The 23175-nt window shown below is 39.0% G+C and overlaps 3 protein-coding genes across 8 annotated transcripts in view; 1 reads left to right on the top strand and 2 right to left on the bottom strand.

Annotated features, from left to right (window-relative positions):
- The window catches only part of FBXO36 (F-box protein 36), a 28517-nt gene extending 10991 nt beyond the window's left edge, over positions 1-17526 (bottom strand). Inside the window, exons 1-3 of one of the 2 annotated variants that reach the window (XM_065844242.2) lie at positions 17385-17526; positions 17036-17154; positions 73-181 (exon numbers count right to left, since the gene is read on the bottom strand). In XM_065844242.2, the coding sequence (XP_065700314.1) occupies positions 73-181; positions 17036-17131 (205 nt within the window). In that variant the 5' untranslated portion in view covers positions 17132-17154; positions 17385-17526. Of the gene's footprint in view, positions 1-72; positions 182-17035; positions 17348-17384 lie in introns of those variants that run through there. The other variant, XM_071812512.1, reaches the window with a different exon arrangement.
- The window catches only part of RASA2 (RAS p21 protein activator 2), a 423219-nt gene that overhangs the window by 129044 nt on the left and 271000 nt on the right, over positions 1-23175 (bottom strand). The window lies entirely within an intron of this gene.
- The window catches only part of TRIP12 (thyroid hormone receptor interactor 12), an 80279-nt gene continuing 74661 nt past the window's right edge, over positions 17558-23175 (top strand). For all 5 annotated transcript variants that reach the window (XM_065844230.2, XM_065844229.2, XM_071812507.1 and 2 more), the window contains exon 1: positions 17558-17703. The gene's annotated coding sequence lies outside the window, so the exon portion shown is untranslated. The remainder of the gene's footprint in view (positions 17704-23175) is intronic.

Genomic DNA, 23175 nt, shown 5'->3' with positions numbered 1-23175 from the left:
ACTATAGATAACGATTGCTAGATTATTCCATTATATGTCACAGCAAGTTTGTAATTATTATTGTCATCTTACTCTGAAGAGATGAATTTTGCAAAAAATCCTCATGGGATGCGTATGTTGCTCCAGGTCTTGATTCACGACTTTCACTCCTAAGTGAGATTTTCCACCACCTGAAAATTACCTAGAATTGGGGAGAGGGGAGGGAAGAGAAAGGGGAAAAAAAAAAGGGAAGAAGACATGATTATCAAGTACCATGGGATAAATACATTGCTAAGATGCAGGACTCCAGTTGTGTAAATATTACTGCATTCTCAAAACAATGTTATCATAAGAGATCAGACCACAGTTACATTACCAGTGGCCCTAGAACATGCTTCGAAGGACAGTAAACATCCCAAAATGTCCCTAGACAAGTGCAAAATGTTTTTACATACCAAATAAAATGTTCCCAACCCCTGCATGCAAATTGTTTGCAGAAATTAAAACACATTTAATGACATCTCAACTTGCAAACCTATAAACATTCTCTTTTTGTTTTTCATTTAGTTGCAGAGACACAATTCATCAGGCATCAAATTATATGGTTAAGTAGAAATATCCATTCAACTGCTCAGGCATTCAAAAGTGGCAGTATTAGAAGTTAAAGTGTCACTCAGACATTTTCTTAGAATCAAAACTAATAGGACAGTTCAAAGCTCAGCACATAGATTGTCTGAAAACTCCAGAAAAAACTCTCCAGAAGTACACAATCAGCTCATATTTTCAGGGTCAGAAAAATAGAAGAAAGCCTGCATTACAGGGCATGCAACTGAGACAAAAGATTAATGTGAATAGTAAATTACGTAGCTGTGAAATGATGGGGAACAAGTGGCCCTGAGTATCAGTAATTATCCCAGAGTTCTCTTAAAACTTTACATATTTGCTTGAACAGCATGTCAGCTTTTAATATCGACTTTTGTTTTGCTGCTGTCACAAGAAAGGTGTAATCATGTCCCTCCCTCACACAAGTTGTTAGCAAAAATTATGTTCCAAGCAAAAATAGAATTCAGTTGCTGCTGTAGGCAAGGTTTAAAAAAAAGTAATCTTACTAATATTAATATGTTTTATTTCCTTCCATTTTACTGAGAAAAGTGAGGATTTTACATTGTTCTATGGAAAGGTGGATTCCTGACACACTGGGCGATAAAACTTGCAACTGAGAATATTAGCGAAGTGTACATTTCTAAACACACACATGCATATAAAACCATACTCCTTAGAGTCTTATTTTTTTCTACTGGCACGTAGAAGAGGAAAATTAAAAGCAAGCCCCGAAGACTACTCACATATACTGACCAAGGAACACAGAGTTATTACAAGTCTTAGATCTGACAACACTGGTTTACATCGCTCAACATGAAATTTAACTTTAGATCTCTCTTGTTTGTATTTCAGTGTCAAAATGTAAATTTTAAAGTTGAGAAGCATTAAGTATCTGTAACTCCTAATGAGTTGCATTCATTCTCATCATTATTTTTCAAATTAAAGCTCAGATTCCAGACAATTTGGTAAGGCAGGCCCACACCAACCATTTCAGTATTCTTCAAGTCTTGCTTGTATTCTGTTGATAGCTCATATACAGTAACAGTAAATAAGTTTTAATGAAGGCTTCACATCTACATTTGAATGTCAAATACAGCCAGCTAAAATGTATTATTTTGATGTTTACTGTGGCTAATACATCATTATAGGAGTAATCAGAATTACTAAATCATATTCTAATAGCATACATATAATGCAGCTTCAGTTAACACTCAGACATATCTGCAATACTCTGTGAATACTTATGTGAATAAAAACCATCCTACTCAGTTGCATAGGTTTATTCTATTTTTCAATACAGACAACCTTATTCCTTTGCTGTGAAATGGCTGCCTCTCTGAAGGAAAAAAATCGCGTTCATCCAATCTGTATTCTAGAATTTAATTTCTGAAAAACCAATTACACTACTGAAACATTTTCTATCAGCAGAGTTAACATTTCTGTAATGTACATGCATACTACAAACACCATGTTGCTACAATAACACCACTTGATATACTAGTGGCAATATGAAGATTCAGTGCAAAAGAGACTATAAACCACTCGTCATTCTGTTCCAGTCATGATCTTACTACCTGGGAAGGCTTTAGAACTATTATGTCTGCGGCCCACCACGAGGATAACAGGACAGCAAATGCCGTACTGTACTTCCAAAAGCTCTTTTTATCGCTAGCAGTGTAGGGAGAATCAGCGCAAAAGGCTCCTGCCATTCTCATTTGTGGAAAACATGAGGTGGGAATAAGGTCAGAACCAAACTGATATGCAAATGGAGAGACCAGAGACATCTTCCTACATGTTCCTCAGCTTGCATACCCTTCAAAATGGTATGCAAGAATACAGTATACTGTAGGGGGAAAAAAAAAATCTTAATATGCTTTTTCCAGTTCTTCTTTCATGTTATTGTTGCAAGTGATGTTTCTTAAAACAAAAAACAAAACCCATATTTCTCAGTATGGAAATGGCAAGAGTAACTGAAAAAGAAAATAGCCACTTGCCCCTAAAAACAATTGCCAAAAATGATTAACGATTACTGTTGCTTTCAACTTCTGAACTTTAATACCTAACAACATTCTTCAGATTAATTTTCTGTATAATCTTATAGATCTAACTATATACAAATTTAGAAGTCTCATTATTAAGAAAAGCACAACTATGTTGCACAACAGATTCTAATATTTTCCTCTGTTCCAGGTGAATGGCCTAAATCCCCAGTCTTTCTTTTTGGCCTTGGATTAGCCACTGCAGGCCAAGCTCTCATTCCGCTGTGCAGTCAAGGAGCCGTTGTGTCTTCTACCAAAAAAAAGCAGTTACAGTCTCAGTCTTAGAGACTTTACCTCTACTAAATCCCTTCTCCCATGCTATTTTATCCCATATTCTATTACTTTTCCATAGATTAAAAAAAAAACCAACTCTGTTTTTGGCTGAGTTTTATGGATTGGAGGAGACCATAAAAATTACATTGCCTTATTCTTTGATTTCATATGTATTCAAATGCTTCTGGCCCTCCTTTTATCTCATTTTCTCTTGCAGAATATTGTTGTGGTTTTGCTACATTTTCAAATAAATCTATTATTTTTAAAGTATTCAATTTTCATGCACCTCAGTATAGAAATCACCCATTTCACCCGCACATAAAATCTTTAAAAAATAAAAGTGGAGTAAATATCGGCATTACTGAATCATCTTCAAGGAGATAACTATAAGATAGACATTTCTAAATCTATGATCTGTATACCTAAATACATTTCAGTTAGTTGATTGCTTAAGCTAGTATCAGCTAACCCATTACCTAAAATTATATAAACTCAAGCTGAATTATAAGCCATTAAGAAGTCAGACACCTTCACTAGATTATATAATCTTTTTTAAACTTTGAAATTAATTAGCACAGTGAAAACAACCATCTTACCTGCTTCCTTCATCTTTCCAGTCCCTGTTAGTGTAGATGCAATTTTACTTTTGAAAAAGCACTCCTGTCATAGTTTTTTCTACTCTTATTCTAAAATAGCTGCATCTAAAATAAAGTTTTTCACACGGTTGCAGCTACATCCACACTATACCTTTGCATAAGTAATAAAGGAAAATTTGAATGGGACAACAGAAAGCTTTATGTGTGGACAGAGCTATGCTTGTTTCGCAACTGAATGAAGTTAGGCTTCTAAGTCACTTAAAAAAAAAAAGCAAAATGGGTACCTTGAAATTTTACTCACTTTTCACCAAGAAGGGGTAAACATTTTATATCTAAACTATGCAACCAAGTAGCAGCAACAATGCACAGCTATTTCCAAAAGGACTAAACCAAAATGTTCAGTAACTTAGAACGAAAACAAAATGTTCAATAACTTTATGAAGATCTATAGCAAGGCCAACCTTCTGCATTGACACTGACACAACTAAAGCAAATGCAGTTTTGATCCCTGAGAGATAAGCTGTTGAAGAACAGGAACACACATTGGCAATTGTTTCACGCAAGGCTACCAATGGCATATTGTGATTAAATTGAAAGCAAGAATGCAGATCTTGTGGAACTGAAGAATCTGTTAAGTCTCCTTTTTTCCTCCTGCCTCCAAAACCAGCTAGATTCTTGGCAATGAAAATAGAACCTTTGTTTAAAGAAATATTCCCACTGTGCCTTCATACAGTGTAACAGGCAACATATAGGTATCTCATTAGATGTTGTGAAACAGTTAAGGTTGGTTTTGAGTTAAAATTACAATGTTTATAATGCACATAAAACTTAAGACCTACTTAAATTACTTTTAGAGTCAATCTCAAGGCAGTGAGGAATAGTCATACAATGCTGTTAAGGTACAACACATATGAACTGCAGACTTGCATGTTTCTTTGGAAAGATCTAGAAAGTAATAATGCCTTTCTAGCCTTCACAGCTTGCAGAACATAACAATCCAACTGTGCTGCTTCCACTGCAACTGTTCAACAAACATCCTGTGGTCTTAGTTACATACTCCACAAATTATTTCGTAACTACTACAATATCTAGTACATTTCCTACAGTACTGGTGAAATACAGATTCAGGAAGGGCTGTGTGATTTGAAGTTTTCCATCATAGAGAGAGATGGAAGCACAGAAGAAACCAGAGTTGACTTCTGATTGCTTTGACTTTGTTTTTTTTTTTTTTTTTTTAAATAAACAAACTTTATTTTTCTGCTTGATTTTGAACATTTGCAATTAAAGCTTTTACTTTGACTGCTATGACTGACCAAAGGAGATTACGCTGAGAGTCTTGATTTGGTTAACATGAAAGAATGTGAACAGCATTCACTAGCAAATGCAGCCTGGTAGAATGAACTACACTGGTTTCGGGGTGTGTGTGTGGGTGAAAGAACACTTGCGTACTTCAAAATTGCTGGCAGGTTTTGACGTGCTCCATTGGATAAGAAGGTAAAATGGACTATCAACAGGTTGCAGTTAATGAAGCCTTCATTTATTTAGGTTTTCCAGAAGTCTTTGAAGAATAACTTTCTAGGAGTAAAAACAAAAAATGAACTATATCTGTGTGCAAAACAGTGCAAGAGTTCACCAAACTGAAATTAAACCAAATCCCTGCACTGATGCCATTCCACAGTCCAGGCATGTGCAACATGAAATGAAACAGGTACTAGCTGTTGCCTGTTGTGTCTGTGAAATTGGATGATTTTTGCTCTTCTTCTGGCAAATTATTACTCTTTTTTTCAAATTTGAAGTACAGCTTACAACACTCATGCTTCATTTGACAATTGCTACAAAATTCTGTATTTGCATTTGCTATCATAGAGGAAGTTCTACAAATTACTATTTTGTCTCCACTGATAGGACCACATCTGTACAGTGGTTTCCTTCTCATGTGTGCTCATGGCTCATGAGAAAAAAAAAAAAAAGTCTCTCTGGCATTTCTAAGACATAGTCAATTTTTCAATCTTTCTATGGGATGTCCAGTTCAGATATACCAAAGAGTCTGAAGTGCAAAACCTAATATACTAAAGAAACTGTTCTATAAGAAAATAAGAAGTTATCTCAGACCATCAGGTTCATCAGGTTGAAATTTTGGACAACAGTGTGTACTTGAAAGTTTCTACAGATTCTTCTCATGATCACAATAGTCATTATGCAAGCCTACATACTCCCTTCCCCTACATCTGCTTTGGAGGAAAAAAAATACTATTAACAGAAAGAAAAAATAAAAAATTTAGTTAGCAACAAAAATAAAACAATGACTGCAGTAGAATACAACTGTAAAGACAATGGCGTGTGGAAAGAAAGATAATTTCCTAGTGTCGATGCAAACTGTTTCATGAGCTGCTATTAACAAACATTTCAAGTGCATTGAGAAGAACAGAAAAAAGAAGTCACAATTCCAAAATTTCATATGTAGCAACTACGAAGCTGTTCCTTTTACCCCCACTTCAGTCATACTCGGAAACATCAATCCACTTCAGCTAAGGTCTGCGTGTGGGTGCGTGCATAGCTACCAAATGCTTCCAACTTAAGGTATCTAAAAAACATTTTAGTAAAATACAGGAGGAAGATGGAATAAAGTTATTGTCTTTTCCTTTGGGGGAATGCAGTAGTTACGTTTGAGCAAGAAATCTGCTGCCTCATCATGGTCTCTTCCATTCCTCTCAGTTACATAATTGGTTTACTCCTATATTAGTATCTTTCCTTATTGGTTTTCCCAGAGCTTTCAAGGGGAAAGGGGGAGGAAAAAAAAAAAAAAAAAGAAGAAAGAAAAGAAGACAAAACCTCCTAAAGATCTTTATCACAGATGCTTACAGGATAGGTGCTTTGGAGGCTGACTTCTACCTTTATACAGACTAGTGTACACAGATCAGAGGAAACAATACAACAGCAGAAGAGTGAAAGACAATGCAGAAGGGAGGTGGGTATGTGCTGAGGGGAAAGAAACACTATCAGAGGGAATAAAAAATTACTCTTGAGGATCACAGTCTTCAATTATGAGCATGATACTTACCATTATTAACGTGATTAAACAGGCAGGCCTAGATAAAACTGCCACAATGAGATTACTCAACTGTTTAACAGAACAAAGGATGCTAGATTGCTAAGTGCAAGACATAACATTCCTTTCTAGATGGATAAGGCATTGACAGGTTTCATTTGAAACCATTTATTTTAAGTTTCATCCTCCTCAGTTCAGTTTCAAGGTCTTCTTTGTTGCAATTTCAGGTCTCATCTATGCTTTAAATTTCTCTTTTTTTTTTTTTCTTCATTAGAGTAAAAAAATCCAATCAATAGAACAGTCAGACTCCCTGCTACATGTATAAAAAGTCCTAAAGTACAGCAATATTACAATGGTGTCCTGGTTTTGTTAAAAAACAAGTTTCTCTTTTAGTGAATTTGCCTGCCAGCTAAAGCCTTCATATTAGTTGCATTTTCCTGGAGAACCAGACACATGTTTTGGTAAACCTAGCAAAGGAATGCAAACTTATTGATAAGCACGGATGGACATCTCGCAAGAGGGACGAGAAACCAGTGACCAAGAAACTGATCAACTATGTATAACATTCCATTCACGTGAATACTTCATATAAAAGTGGGAGATCATGAGGATCTCATCCTTTTTGCCTCACGGTTGACATTAGGAGAGGACTTTGCTGGTTGGCCCTGCAAACAGAGGCCTAGTGAGAGACTGAATCCAGCTCTGGTTGGCTACAGAGTCTAATCCAGGACTTTGGGTGCTGGCTCTGCAGTTGCTGAGACTTTCAAGACTGGTTTTGTATATTTTGTATTATTTTCTCTATTCTTATTAGTAGCATTAGTAAAACATCTTTAACTTTTCCAACTCTCTTCTCTCTGTCCTTCTTTCCCTCCCGATCGCCTGTCCTGAGTGGGAAGGGGGGAGAGGGAGGGGCAAAAGAGGGAAGTGGGGGGCAGAGGAGGTTAACAATACATCTGCCAGGGTTTGATTGTCACCCCGCAATCTTAACCCTCGACAAATGGGAAGTCCTTTTCTAGGGAATCTGCATCTCCTTTAGCAGGGTATATGCAATCCTTTTTATTACAGATGAAGTCTTAGTGCAATCATCCCACTGCTTCCTTCTTGCATAAGTCTTATCAGCATGATTTGTACACATCTGCAATCTAATGTACACATCGGCTAATCTAATATCTGCTGAAAAGTGTTTTGCTATATTCTTACGTGGTCAGCTCACTTTTAGCACTGACATCCCTTACTCAAATGACAGGAACACTAAAGAATCCATCACATTGTGCAGGCATTCTGATATAGTTGATTCCTACCCATGTCTTCAGTTTTCAGAAAGAGCTGTGGTGACAAGTATGACCTTGTCATCTACCCGTTATCAACTCAGTACAACAGGTAGCATGCTCTCTGAAAAGTTGGTGTGCTGCTTTTTGTTTGTTTATTTTGTCTTGTGTGTGTGTGTTTTTCTCTCTGTGTCTTCAAACACTAGATTTGTCCAGTCCAAATTTATTTATTTTACATGAAACTTAACACTTGCTACCTGTAGGTTTCAGTCTCATTGTAAACTGCATAGGAGGGAACAACCACACAATTCAGCTGTAGCACCAACTTAGCAAATGCTGAAACCTACCCCTTCATTATCAATTGTCATGATAATTTATGTGCATGTATATTAAAAACATACATTGCATTTTCTGTTCACAAGTATCTGTTTGCTCTTTTGATGCTTTCCAGTTCCACAACCTCTCTTGCCTGCAATCCCCATCTGTTGTCATTCCTTTCATTCTGTTGTTCACTATCACCCTATTAAGTTATTTAGGACTCGCTTCATACACTCTCCTAGGTTTCTGCTTGTACAACGTCATTTTGCCTTTTCGACAAGTGACTTTGATGATTGTGTTGTACACTAGCATTCTTTCTTCTAGTTACTGCCCTTCTACATATAATTTGTCTAATTCAGGCTTTATCCAACAAATGACATTGACACTGGTTGCACTCAGTGTACAGTGTGAATCTAATTTAGTGAAGTCCACCCAGAAGCTGCAGGCACTTTTACTTTGGTTTAATTTAGGCTTATTTCAGTTTAACACAAATTGATTTAGTTTATACCAAATCAAAATCAAGTAAATCTTTACAACAGACACCCACAGAGAAGTTTAGACCAGCCTTTTTGTTTAAACACAAATTTTAAATTACACTGGTGCATCTTTCAATAAGACCTTTTGTAGCCTAGCACACCTTGAGATAAAAATTCTGATCCTCTTCCTTCCATCTTCCTTCCCTTGAACACATTACTGAGCACATTCAATTAATTTTTTGATAAATGAACAAAATAAAAATATATGGTACTGCTAGTCAAGTAAACATATCTGATGGCTCTTCATGATGAATGCTGCTATGTATGTGGAAAATGAAATAAGGAAAATTGCTCTTGGTTAATAAAGGCAACAGAAAAGAAGAAATAATTATTTTCATAACTTGAAGAAGGGAAATGGGAAATAAGACAACAGAGAGGAACACAAACTTACCCTTGGTAACACAAAAGTAGAATTACTCCTGAGTTTTCCCAAGACAGAGTGCAAAAGGGATAAGGGATGTACTACCTAAAGTGAAGAATGTAACTAAATCTTTTTCTGGAAGAACAAGCTCTGACAATAATGAACACATAAACAACAGACACTCAGGTACAGTCTGAAACATTCACTTAATTAGGTGGAAGATAGTGGTGATTGCTTACCTTGAGAAACTATTACAGCTTCATGACCTGAAAATCAGTCTTGGCAGGTAGAACTAGATCGAGCATGATACCTTTGAAGAAAGCCACAAATATTAAAGCCATGCATAAAACTTACAATAAAATGGGAGCTTAAACATTGCAATTCAGTGTGATACTGTTGTCTGCATACCAAAGACTAGTTACAAGTGGACAAATCCAGTCCAGATCAAAAAAAAAAAAAAAAAAATCATCTTTGGGTTACCAGTGATACAGAAAAACAGATTAATAAGAAATAACGCAGAGTTAACAAAAATTACTTCATTATATTTAAAATACCTTAATTGAAATTGATATGAGAATATCCCAATGCATCTTCAAATAACAGCTCAACCACTATTGAAAAATGAATTTTATAACCCCAGATGACAGTGCTGAATAATCGCAGGCTCACAAACAACCAAACTTCACAAGTAATAACCACTTAAGGACTCAATATCAGTTATACCTCTAATTTCAAATCTATAAATTAATGTTTCACAGGGTTAAGCGTTTAATAATATTTGTGGGGCAAAACAAACAAAAACAAAACAACAACCCAAAATGAGAGAATTGAGTCTTTTGGAAAGGTAAAAAAACACCACTTATATTTTCGTATATAATGCCAACTGCAGAGAAACCTTGATCTACCAAGAGGAGAAGCCCTGAAATCCCAACATTGCTACTTCAGCACATCACAAACTGCATTTCAGTCCCAATTTTCCTGTGTCACTTGGTTTCTTGTGCTGGATTAAATCTTCAATATTTCAGCATGACCAAAGAATTCCCAAATCTTCTCCAAAACTTTATGGATAAGACCTAGCAACTGCATACATTCAGTGGTGGCAGTTATGGAAGAAGTGAGATATATTATCAGGCATCCAACCTATAACACAATATCACAACATTGCTAAACAAACATATTTTAGCTTGGGAGAGGAACAGCTGAAAGCAGTATCCATGTTTTTCCAATACAGCATTATTTCCCCTGAGAAACAGTTTCCATTTTCCAAGCAGCTCTACTGTTTACTTGGATATCTGAATTAGAGACAGTGAAGTCCATATATTTTGGACTTAACAAACATTTTCCTGACAATAACTGCTTAATATGGTGTGATACCATTACCATGACAGTGTTCAATTATTTTGGAAATGCACTTTTTCAGCATAACAGAGCATTTCCTGAGCTGGAACAAAATGGCTTCCTTCTCCTGAAGTCATCAAACTATGCTTGAAATGATCGTAATTTAATACAACAACAACAAGTTGCTAGTTCTATGCAATTACATTTCTGCGCTCTTTTTGCTTGTTAAGAACTCAAATTCTCTGTTTGAAATGTCAAAGAAAAGACTTGAATAGAATTGGTCCAGCTAGGCAATAACTGGTATGGCATCCTTCAGGTCTCAAATGTAAATAAAATAGTATGACTTTGAAAAAGATTAATCTCCCACAGATCTTTACTTAAAATCAGACTTATCTTGCAAAAAAAGTGTTTCATGTAACATGAAATTCATTTCAGCTTAATTACTATAATAACACCTGTTAGGTTTATTTCCCCAATCCATCTGGCTTAAGCACTTCAAATGACATCTTCCATCAATCAAATAGGTTAAATATCAAATGTCATCATTAGGACTTAAAAAGAAGCCCAAGATACAAAGGCAACACTTAGTTAATTTCATAGTACTATTTTTCAAAATGGAGGAACTATCTTTGCAGGTTTCAATGGAGCCTGAAGGTACCCATGACTGAAAACCAACCAGCCCACAATCACTTGAACAATTACTTATTAATGTATCCTAAAACTAATTAAAAAGAATTCTAAGAAATTTTTCTTAATTTAGGGTTTATAGAGATCTGACATGTGATTGGGTTGTTTACGGAAAAGGGATTTTTAAAAAAATAATATATAAGTGCTGTAGGTTCTGAATTTTTGCTTACAACTAAAAAAGCCAGGAAAAAAACCAACCTATTTTTGAAATGAAAACAATTAATCACAGGAACTTTAAAGAAAATATTATAGTTTTCAGTATCCAAAACAATAAGCACTGCTCAGAATATACTGATTTAATCAGAAAGATATAGAAGTGAACACTAAACAATAGGAGCAATGATGGGTAAAGAACAAGAACTGTTTGCCTAGTTACTTATACTATTTGCTTACCTAGATGTCCTGTATATATTTAGTAGAGAACCTAGTTGCTGATCTCTGACCAAACATACAATTCTGCAGTTACATGTTTGCTAAAATTCAGTTATCCTGACTGTTATATGAGCAAAATATTGCACAGAATGGAATATTGCACAGAACAACGTTAATTTTGTGTACATATGACCCTTGCCTTTTATGAGTAAGTAGCTAAACATTTTGCTAATATGACAAAATCCTCTGATTAGTGCAGCATTCATTAAATAGTGACAGATGCTAGTATTAATTACACATTGAGTGGATCATTCCCCATTATGTTTCTTTTGTTACCAGCCTCATCTTTCTGGTTATCAGCCAGTCCTATAAGCAGATTAATCACCAGACTTTTTTTTTTTTTTTTTTGTTGGGGGGAGGGCATGTGTCTGTATTCCTTGTTTGACCAAAATGAGTGATGGACCTTTTCCACACTACTCCACCACCTGGGTTCCTCTCTTGCACTTTTCGAAACCTATACTTTTCATCTGTTAGAGAGCTTATAAGAAATTTTATTTTGAAAGGTTATTTGCGTGGCTATCTCAAGTCATCTGATGCTTAATGTTGGAAGCCATATGATCTATTGTTTGCTTTGTACAAACAGATCATGTCTACTCTTGTTTGTGACAAACCTTGCCAAATTATAACTGGCATTATTAATTTGGCATTTCAAGAGTGACTGAAAAACATGTACAGTGAAAGGTGGATGTGAAAAGGCATATGTTAAACCAGGTGGCATTCTTGATGTCAGTCTTGAGACAAAAAATATTCCCATTTGATGTAATATACATGCACTCACAAAAAACCACAACTATGCACTGTTCCCATGATTTCTAGCAGGATTCCTAGCACACGTTTGACAGCCAAGCATGTTTTTCTATTTAGCATGTTTATCCTGAAATCTATATCAGCTTTTCCCTCATAACAACTCAAAGCACTCCTGGAGGGGGAAAAAAACAAACAAACAAACAAAAGTACAAATGGCAAGGTCATTCATTTAGAAATAATTTCTGCCATAAACCAGAAAGTTATAAATTGAAAGTTGACAAAGGAGAAAGACATTGGAATAATAACTGATGAAAGGACAAGAGTCACTAATGTGATTTTGGTAGAGTTAAATACAATACTAAAATTTAAATCACACAGAATTTTCCAGAAGACACAGGGAAGTAACAATGCCTTTGCACATGGTACTTGTAAGACTTAAGAACAAAAGTTCTAATGGGGAGAAATGCAGCAAAAAAATACTAAAGTGACCAGGAAGTAGACAGTTTGTTTCACAAATAGAGACTGAAAAAACAAACCCATCAAGACAGTGTAATATATATGATATTTTATATGTATATATACATACGTATATGCACACGTATGTAACACTGTTACCTACACCGAAGAGCAGTATTCAAGCTAAAAGATACCTACATGCAAAATAAGCTGTAAGTTATTCTGTATAACCGCATTTCTAACCATCAGAAAAGTGATGATATGGAGCAGTTCTGTGTGAAGTAGCAAGGCAAAAAAAGCCTCACTACATTTGAAACACATCAAGTCCCATTTATGCTCTGAGGATCCATTATGTGGCTGGAGGAAACAGCAGGGACTGGGACTTGACCCGAAGTTGTCTCTTTCAGTCGTATTTCTGCAGTGGGACTGGCAGATGCCCACACAGGGGCATTTACATTTGTAAATTTACGATTGCAGCCTTAAAACAGATACTTGAAAAAAGAAATCTTTTCACCAGTGGTTAAAAAGATCTCTCTTTCTACACAATCCAACTGGTTGAACCGTATTCCATGAGTACTCACTTATGCATCTGTACTTCTATAGAGTCTACCTTTAGAAGAGTTACTTGTGATGTGTTACAAGGCTCTCCCTTTCTCCTTATGGTTCCTCCTTGAAGTAGCTTATGCAGAAACTAGTTGGGAATCTTCCCTTCCTAACTTTGCAATGCAAATGTATACTTTCTGCCCAGGAGTCAATACCTTTGTTTATAAAGTCCTGATTAATGGCTCTGATTTTGAAATGTAATTGTAATTGAATTTGTATCTGGGATGGAAGCTGTCTTCTGCTGCAAAATGAAAAGTTACCATCAGGGTCTCCTCATCACATTTCAGACACAAATACACCCACACAGAGAAGTGGATGCATTTCTAGCCTTTTTTTCTTTTTCCCTTTTTTTTTTTTTCAACTATGGTTGCATTATTGGTTAGAAGAGTTCAAAGTAGTCTCCACGTTTTTCTGTAGTAGGCCTTGCTTTCATTTTTCCAGGTGTCCTAGTTTCTCTGGATTCAAGTTAAACACAAACATGCATACTGAAGTACACCTTGCTGTTATTAGAATTGACAATATTGAAAGTAATAAATAAATGCTTTCTGATTTATTTTTGCAGTAATAAAATAATTCACATGCTTACAGCTGAGGATGTGTGCTCTTGCGCTATGACACCCTAAGTACTCTTTTTGTCAGTCTTATTATTTTTAATGACTATTAACTTTGCTCTCAGAGATGTCCTTTTAATTTACAGCAATTACAGTTCATTTAGCTTTAGTTCTACAGTGCACAATAGTTTGGGCCTACTGTCTTGATCTTGAGGCAGTAGCAGACTTCAAAAATGCCTTCTGGAGAACATCTTTGACATATCAGGTTGTATGATCGAAGAAAGATGTCAGTTCCCTAGAATGAGGGGAAAAAGCTAAACAAAAGCCACAGGCATTTCACATTACTTGTTTGAACACAAAGCCTGCTGCCATGGGCTTGCTTTTCCCCCCAGATATGGCCTCCTTGTCCAGCTAAATCTTTTTGCCCTAACACATTCCTAAGAGTATCTGAACTTGTACAGGACTTCCGGTTCTGTGGCAGCTTGACTTGATAGTCAGCTGATACCTGAAAACTCTGGCCATGACCACAGGTACACGTACTCTGGAGCTGTACAAGACATGCTGGGCAAATTAATAACATAATCCTGAAGGAATTGCATTTACTGCGCATGCAAAGCCCAAGTAAACCAGTCAAAATAGGACAACACAGAAATATGGGAGCCTTCATACAAATCCACCATGCAGCCACTGATTCCCTTTTTGTTTTTAAAGAAAAACAATGGACTGATTTGAAACCACTGACTTTGAAGAATGGGACTATTCAGAGTAGCAAATTTCAGCATTCATGTAACTGTGCAAGGTTGGAGGCTTATACTGTAAGGTCTTTCAGGAAATGACTAAAATTTACTAGGAGACTACAAAATAGCATACTGGCAACATGAACCAACAACAAGGCCTCCTGGATGCTAACACAGTATGGCTGAATATGTTTTACATGATATTATGCATAACCTGGCACATCACAGATGCCTATACCTTCAATTACTATTTTTGACACAGATCTCTTCTCAGGAGACTCCATAGCCTGCAGAAAGGCCAGCTAGCATCTAGAAGCTTTACATGTACAGCAGATAAAACTGCAGAGATTACTTGTGTGAAGTTAGCTGTTTTTAGCAAGTGACTGAAGTGGGAAGTTTTGCTGGAATCAGATACATCAGCTTCAGAGAATATAGTGGTATATTCAAATACATATGCTCACTGCATCATACTCAAATTATCTTACTGGCATAAAATCAGAACAAAGTTCTTCAAATAAAACAAACTGGTTCTTTTTCAATGACACTAACTTCCTGGTAACACTTCTGCACAATAAACATTTACATAATTTATAACTTGCTTCCACTGACAGTTACAAAGCTTTTTGCACAGTTTATGTTCACTGACTTTAGTTTATTTTAAGAATATATTTGGGCAGCTGAAAACAAAACCAAAAATATGTATCTGTAGTGTTTGACAGGAAACTGATATGAGAAACAAAAAAATGAATATAATAATACGGATCATCTTATTTTTATTATCTGAGTGCAAAAATGAATGGTAAAAACCCTGTAACACTCAATTACATATTCCATGAACAAGCACAACACTGATATGATTCCCATGAGATCAATGGGACAGGCCCATCACAAGACTTCAGCTACAGGAATGCAAGTATTTCCCAGCTATCGTGCTGCACCATAATTGCTCTCAGTTTTGGTGGAACTCAAAGCTCTCTAAGGCCTTCTGAAACTGCTAAAGACGCTAGTGATTTAAAAGGAAAATCTTGGCATCAGAGAGACCAAAAGAAGGAGCATATAAAATACAGAACACAGATCATTTGGAATCGTACCTGAACCTCAGTTTGTCACCTCCCTGTCTCCCTAATTTCTCAGTTGCATACCTGATAATTCCCTCATCTCTGAAATAAAATATGATCACTATTGTGGTTTACTTTGGGAAAACAAACCAAAAACTTCCTCCTAGTTTTCAAATACATTGGTTTTTGTTCCAGTGAGATATTTTGAAAACTTTCTCAGGAAAATTTTTGAAACTTCACAACTTCTAAATCTGTACATCCAGCCTGAGACAAGCATCTATGTTCACCTCTTATACATACACAGTCAACCCAGTCAAAGACAGGCCAAACTGAAACAAAAATTATAGAAGATTTAAATTTTTATTTCATAACCATACAAACTCATGATCAGATTTGTTAAATCTCATTCATTTACTGTCAAATATTCTTCATCAATGATTACTATTGGATTATTCTAAAAAATGTTACTTCAGCACATTTTGCAGAATTTTTCAAAAAAAGTTAAATCTTCCATGATTTTTAGCATCGCTTATTTCCCTGACTGAAAAACCAGTTATGTATGCAGCCATAAGGCAGGACACCTAAACATCTTCAGGTACCATATGGAAAACATACACAGCCTTCCCATTCCCAGATGGGCAGTTTAATTTTATTTTCCTGGAACGAGGTTTTAAACTATTGCTCCCCCTCCCTTAAGCCTAGTTAATTTGAGGATGCAGCTAAATTTGATTTTCCTTAGAAGCACTGTGATGTTATTTAAGGATTTATTTATTTACTTTAAACGTTAGCTTTGCATTTATTTGTAAGGCAGTTCTGAGAGTAAAGTAGATTTAAGGTTACAAAAATCACAGATGTGTATTTACTTTTATTTCCCAAGGCTACTGGCTCACTGTTGTGAAGGATCTTTTTTCCCCCTCCCTTCCTCCGGCCCTCACCCACAGCCCCTTCCCACACAGGCTGGGGATGCTCTAGGCAGAAGGAATCTCCCACATACCGCGGCTCCTCATCCAAACACACTTTTACCTGCACTAGGAAAAAACCCCTTTTTGGTGGTAAACCCTTGCCTGCTCCCCCGCTACTTACCGACAGCCATCCCGAGGCTGCAGTAAGGCGCTCCCAGCCCTCAGAAGGCCAACCCAGCAGCGCCTACTGGCAGGACCTCCCGCATCACAACCTGGTAGCGTTAACAGGCTACCCCCGCCCTTCCCCGCCAGCCCTCCGTCCCTCACCAACCTGTCCCCAAGGACGGGCCCTCACAAAGCCGCCGGCTGCCTCAGGAGCCGGGGGCGGGCAGGCCTAGCTGCCTTTCTTCCCGGGCGGAGGCCCAAACGGCAATCGTGAGGTGAAGGGAAGGGAACAGCGGGGCAGACGCCGCTCCCCGCCCGCGGGCGGCCCAGCACCCACCTGGCGCCGGGTGACGAGCAGCTGGCAGAAGTCCTTGCTGGGGGCCGGGGCCTGCCCGCGCGTCTCGAACAGCACCTCCTGCAGCAGCGACGCCATTTTGGGACGCTGGAAGGCGGTGTCTATGGCAACCAGGAAGAGGCGGACATCACGCGGGGTCACCGGGAGCCCAGCCCCCTCTTAAAGGAGCAGGCCCGGTAGTACCGCCGTGGCCGGGCAGGGTCTTGGCCCCCACTGCCGGCAGAGTCCAGCTCCCTGCCGGCTCCGCCCCTCTCCCGCGCCCCCCGCACGCACCCGAGGGGAGGCACTCGCGCGGACCCAGGGGTGACGACCCCGGCGGAGGGATACTGACCACCGAACGCCGAGCCCGCGGAGCGCAGGGAGCGGGGCGCGCACACGGCCGCCGCGGGGGCTGCGTGGGGGGCGGCAGCCGGGCCAGGGCTGCCCGTCGGGCCAGGGGGCGTGCGCGCCCTGGCGGGGCCCCGGCGCCGGGAGAAAGTAGTCCCCCAGCCACCCCCTCGCGCCGCTGGAAGGGGTTCGGCGGCGGAGGTGGCGGACGAGGCGCTGCTCGGTGCTGCGGCTTCAGCTGATAATTGAAGGGAAGAGAGGCGGCTGCTGCCGGGAGGAGGGAGGCACGGAGCGTCTGCGGAGGCCGCATCGGGACAAACTAGGTACCCAGGGCCCCTCCGCTCTTTCAGGGGGCGCCGGGGAGTCAGGCGCGGGGCGGCGTGGCACTGGGCCCCTGGGCAGCCTCCGGCCGAGCCTGTTGTGTCATCCCCGGCGTTAGCTGAGCCGCCTTTCCCGGCGGCCTGGGGCAGGGGGAGGGGAGCAGCGCCATCCCGGAGCATTGTTACGGATTGGGGGGCGGGGGGGGGGGGGGGGGAGGAAGACGGGGACGACACGACACCGCGCTGGTGAGTGTGTTTGGGGGGGGGGGGAACCCAGAGGTGTGTGGTGGGGCGAAGGGAGAGGGGACCCTCGGTGAGTAGGGAAGGGGTAGAAATGGAGCTGACAAAATGGCCAGGCAGTCACCGGAGGCTGCTCCGGGTACAGCCCCTATCCACCGGCCCCGGGCAGGGCTGCTGCTTGCCGGGCTACCCGGCCTAGAGGAGCGCGGCCTCCCTGCTCTGGGCCCTGGGTGGCTGCTGATACAAAAGGGCAGTGTCAGTGTTGACACTGCCGTACCGATTTGTGTGCCCTTCCCCGTCGTCTCCCTCCCCCCCTCCGGTTGGCCCCCTTTTCCCTAGTGGCCCTTTCTTTTTCTTTTTTTTTTTTTTCTTTTTCCCCTTGAAGGAGCTATCGAATATCCTAAAGGAAAAAAATAGCAACTCCTCTTTCTTTCCTCTCTGCCCAGCTCGATAAAAATGCTAAATAATCGGCCGACGTCCATATTTCACAAGCTTTTGGGGAGGGTGGGGGGAGGAAGAAGGTGGGGAGAGAACGGAGGCGCCTGTGGGGTCGGAGTCACAGTGCTGGCTGCCCACAAGAGGGGTCATTTTCGCAGTTAATGTTTTAGGGCCGATGTTTTTGTTGCTTTCCGTCAAGAAGCAAGTTGCCTGGTCCTCGCGTTCGCTTGCATAATGCGTCGCACTTGGAGGCTGATCAAACGCTGGGTTCTGCCTTTCCTGCCCGGCTCTTCCTCCTTCCCGGGGGGGCTGGGAGGGGGAGAAGTTGGAGGTGCCGGTAGAGGTGACGCCGCCGGCCTCCTGGTCTCCGCTTCGGTTCTGTGGGGCTGGGAAAGCAGCCGATACCGGGGCTTTCGCCAGACCTGTAGGCCTGTCTTCCTGCTGTTCAACTTTTTTATTGTTCCCCTTCCCCCCCTTCCTAGCGCAACTGGCTCTCTCGGCAGCCAAGGGGTTTTCACAGCACGGGAGTCCGAAAGTCTAGACTGTGAACCGGAAAATAATAGGGGAAAGAATGGAAAGTTATGTCAAGGGCTTTGGGGGAAAAACATCGACGTATCGAACAAAGGTCCTGCCTGTATTGGAGAGAGAGGCCTGCGTGTGAGGCCTGATTGTGTCGCATTTACACACAGGGAAGAAATGAGTGCTTGGTACTGGCCTAAATTTATTCTTCAAGTCTGGCATACAGCTTGGGAGTGCTTTTACAGTGTGTGCAGTTTGTTTTGGGGGTGGTTTTATTATGTGTAGCAATCCAATAATAATTTTAATTTGAATTTTTTTCAAAAGACTGTTTAGTGTGTGGTTTTTTTTTCCTTTTCTACCTTCTTCAGCAGAAATAACATTGATCTAGAGGTTCTAACACCATCACACGCAACTTTAATCAAACAGGGTAACTTCCACAGTTTATGTATTGTGTGTGTTACGAATGTTGAGCTTCCTGGTGCTTTAAAAGCTGACAGAGTTGTTGAACAGTTACCACCTGAAAAATGTGAAGTGCATCCTTCATAATGAGAAAGAGGTGGCATTCTAGTTACTTAAATTTAAATGAATTTTACAAGTTTTTCTTAGGGAAGCTGTCACTGTGGATAGGCTCTTTGTGAGACTTTGAAAACTAGCAAGCATTGTCTGTGTTTACTTCTGTTTATCTCTGGTATATTATTTTCTCTACAGTTCTTGCTCTCCCATTCCCAAGGCTAGACTTGTAATTGTACAGGGGTGGTTTTCTTTGGTATTTGATTCTGCTCAACAGATTTGTGTTATTTTTGAGTTTTTTGTTATGCTACAAGTTTAAAAAAAATATTTTTATATATAAATATAATGCACATGGAGGCAGTACTTAAAATATAACTGTGTACCTTTCTGTTGTTTGGTGGTGTATTTAATAAATAGTGAGAGGAATTAAATGTGCTTATGAAAATATTAGTATTCAGTTTTTACAACTAGTATTTTAACAATGTTATGTTTGAACAGAGAAGTTTAAAACCAGTGTTCTGTTAAGTAAATACTGTAAAAAATAGTTCTGGTTTTCAGAAACTTACATGTTTATAACTTGTGACAGTTTCTATTTTTGTAAAATGTAGCTGATTGTCAATATTTTTGATCTGAAAATGAAAGGGTATCTTTAGTTTTTATTGTTTGGTCTATCCTGCTGTTGTGGTAGAAATACAGGTAAGCTGTGTGTGTGGTGTGTTTTCTTCTGTGTGGTGTTTGGGTTTTTTTTGTTTTTTCCCATCCCTCTCTTCTTGGTTATCTGGAAAAATTGGGAGTAGTAAACTTTAATGGGCAACTTTAAGTCTGAATGTTCTTGAGTATCCATATGGCTCCATAGGTAGGAGCCTAAACAGGTCTTTTCTGTTAGTAGAAAAATTGTAGGTCATCCACTGTGTGGCATTACTACTTATTAATATAGCAGGTCTACTTCAGCAAGAGTGCTGACCTGTTGAGTAAGAGGCTTATGAAAATGGAGTCTTTTGATGTCTTACAGAAGTTCTTCAGGCCAAAGTGACCACTAAGGAAACATCTTGTATCTTCCCTGTAAATGCCATTCTCAGTCAGGAGTCATGCCCAAATTTATTTTTATTTTACTTTTAATATTGCACTTTGTCTTCAAACCCAGAATCTAAATATTATAGAAAAAAAATTGTAATGGAAACTTGTTCTTATAAAGTCTTTCCTAAATTTGAGGCCCAAAGCTATTGGAAACAATACCACTGCAGTCCTTCTGCAGCAGTTTAGCAAAAATGTAATACAGTTGACTTTAATGTTGTTGAATGAAGCCATGATGAATTTTTTGTGGGTCCTTACATCACTGATAAATACAGTTATTTACTTTGAGACAATCCAGGAAGGTAATCAAAGTTGTTTCTATTGCTATGCAGTGAAGCTGAAGCATGAGTAGGGAAGTTATTGTTTGACTAACTTAAATGTTTGTACTTTGCAGCATAAATGAGTCTCAGAACTATCTGTGATAATCTTATATTTATAGGCCATGCTATAGTGTTTTTTTTTAACAAGCTAATTAGTAAGTATCGTGTAGAGCACTTCTGATCATGGTTCTGTCTTCTGACACACTGAGACTAAATTATTGTGACAAAGTATAAACAAATCCCCAAGTTGTACAACATGGTGTACTGTCACATTGTCAAAAACTTAACCTGGAATGTTTCTGGGATCTCCAATTGGCCTGTTGGATGATCTGTGTCATCGCTCATCACATTAGTAGCACTTCCTATAAAACGCTTTCTGGACTCTGACATTCTTAATAGTGGAAACTTTTCATCAAGCTGTCAGTGCCCTATCCAGTAATGACTCTGAAGGCAGTACTACATCTGAACTTTTCTGTAGGGTAACAGATTACCTTTGGGTCAGTGGATTTATTTTCTGAAGAAGTTATACTTTGTTTTTGCTCTTAATATTTTAAACTACATATAGTATCATAGCAGATTTATGGTAGTATATGAACTAGCTTCTTGCTGAGCAATTTCATAGCTAAGTTTTATTTTGGGATATGAGGTTGGTAACTGTAAAACAAAGTCACATTAACTCCTTCCCCTCTCCCCCTGATAATTTTTTCAGTTTACATGAAATAATGTTTCTCAAGGAGCAAAACTGTTTTCAGACTTCTCACTGGTGATCAAGTATGACAAAATGATTGCATGCAGCTGCTTGTTTCAGGATGTCTTTTTTAACAAAATGATTAACTTTAAAACATTTTGGTAATCTTCAGTAAATAGATTTCTAGCTACATACCAAGCGTACAGTCTGTGTGAAAGACAGCATTAAGACAGCTGCCTTCCTCACTGCATGCTTGCAGATACCAGTGGTGGCTACTTTAGTGTGAAGGTTAGTTTTGAAAAGCAATTGTTCTCCTAATCCTGCCACGTGATGAAATTTTGCTCATCATGTTGGTAGAATCTAACTGTGTAAATAAGCAGTCATATTCTCCTTTAATTCTGTCTGACAGCCAGGGTTTGAGCACATATAACCAATCTGTTTACTTGCACTGTCTATAATAAGGTTTGCCTTGCAATGTACTGACTGTTGCCAGTCTTGACTCCTGAACATACTCAGTACAAATATGGCAGGAAACTGCTGTGTATAACAGTGATAGTCAAGTTTTTAAGTGAAGACTTTCATATATAAAAACTGGAAAAGTTAGGTATATATCAACAAAGTTGATCACAGTGATCTAATACTGGACTTCATTATGTGTGAGAAGAACTAGCAATGATGTTCAAGCCACAGTTGCTGTCAGTTGCTCCAAAAAAGCCTCCCTTGTCATCATTCATCAAGTGAGCCAGTTTGGAAAGGACTTACGGGGATCACTTGGCACTGCTCACCACTCAAGTCTTGAATAAATAGTTTTAAACTGATTTCTGTACTGATAAAATAGCGCCATCTTCTTAAGAAACGGAAAAAAACACCAACCAACCTAGAGAGGTGTGTGTGGAGAGGAAACTGGAAGCATTCTGTAATGTGTAGCAGTACAATGCTGTCTCATGGAGCCAGGGGAAAGAAACCAGTGTCTCAGTATATTCTGAACGGATTGGTCTGCTTTGTAATGGTGTCCACAGTAAAGTGCGCGTGCTGAACTGGAAAGATTTGACCCTCTTAAGAGGTATGAAAGGGTCTGAGTCATCTCCTGGAATGTGAACAATGAGTTGTAGGGAGCAATTTGGTAGTTCAAAATGGAAGTTGAGGTCCCTGTACTTCTTGAACAAGCAGACTTTTTAAAGATCTGAAAGGCAAGGTATATTTCATGTTTATTCTGCTTTCAGAGTAAGTTGTTACTGACAAGCCTTGTTTATTGCATCCAAATAAGTAACCTTAGTGTAAAGAAGGGCAACTACTTGCTAGCCTTTTGTGAAGGTGAAAGTAAAAGAATACAAACATGTTCTTTGTTTTCTGATGTGTGTGTCTTATTTGGGGACAAAGGTGTTAAACTTTTAGAAGGCTGTTTAATTATGAGATGGGCATTAGACTCAATTTCAGCAATGTGCATCTTCAGATTTGTGGCTGACTACTGTTACGTGTTTAAAACATGGTTAATATAAATTGTTATAAATGCAGGGCAGTAACTGTAATGAAGAATTTTTACTTTGATTTTTAGGGGTGGTTCCTAAAGGTAAAACCATTAGGAAAAATAGACCTGGGACAAACCTTCATAGGTCGTCTAGTACATACTTACACTCAAAGGTAACTAGGTCTAGTCTTATGCTGTCCTTGCTTCTAGAGAGCGTG

Source organism: Patagioenas fasciata, chromosome 9, assembly GCF_037038585.1.
Source record: "Patagioenas fasciata isolate bPatFas1 chromosome 9, bPatFas1.hap1, whole genome shotgun sequence".
Lineage (NCBI taxonomy): Eukaryota > Metazoa > Chordata > Aves > Columbiformes > Columbidae > Patagioenas > Patagioenas fasciata.
This window is presented reverse-complemented; position numbering and strand designations above follow the sequence as displayed.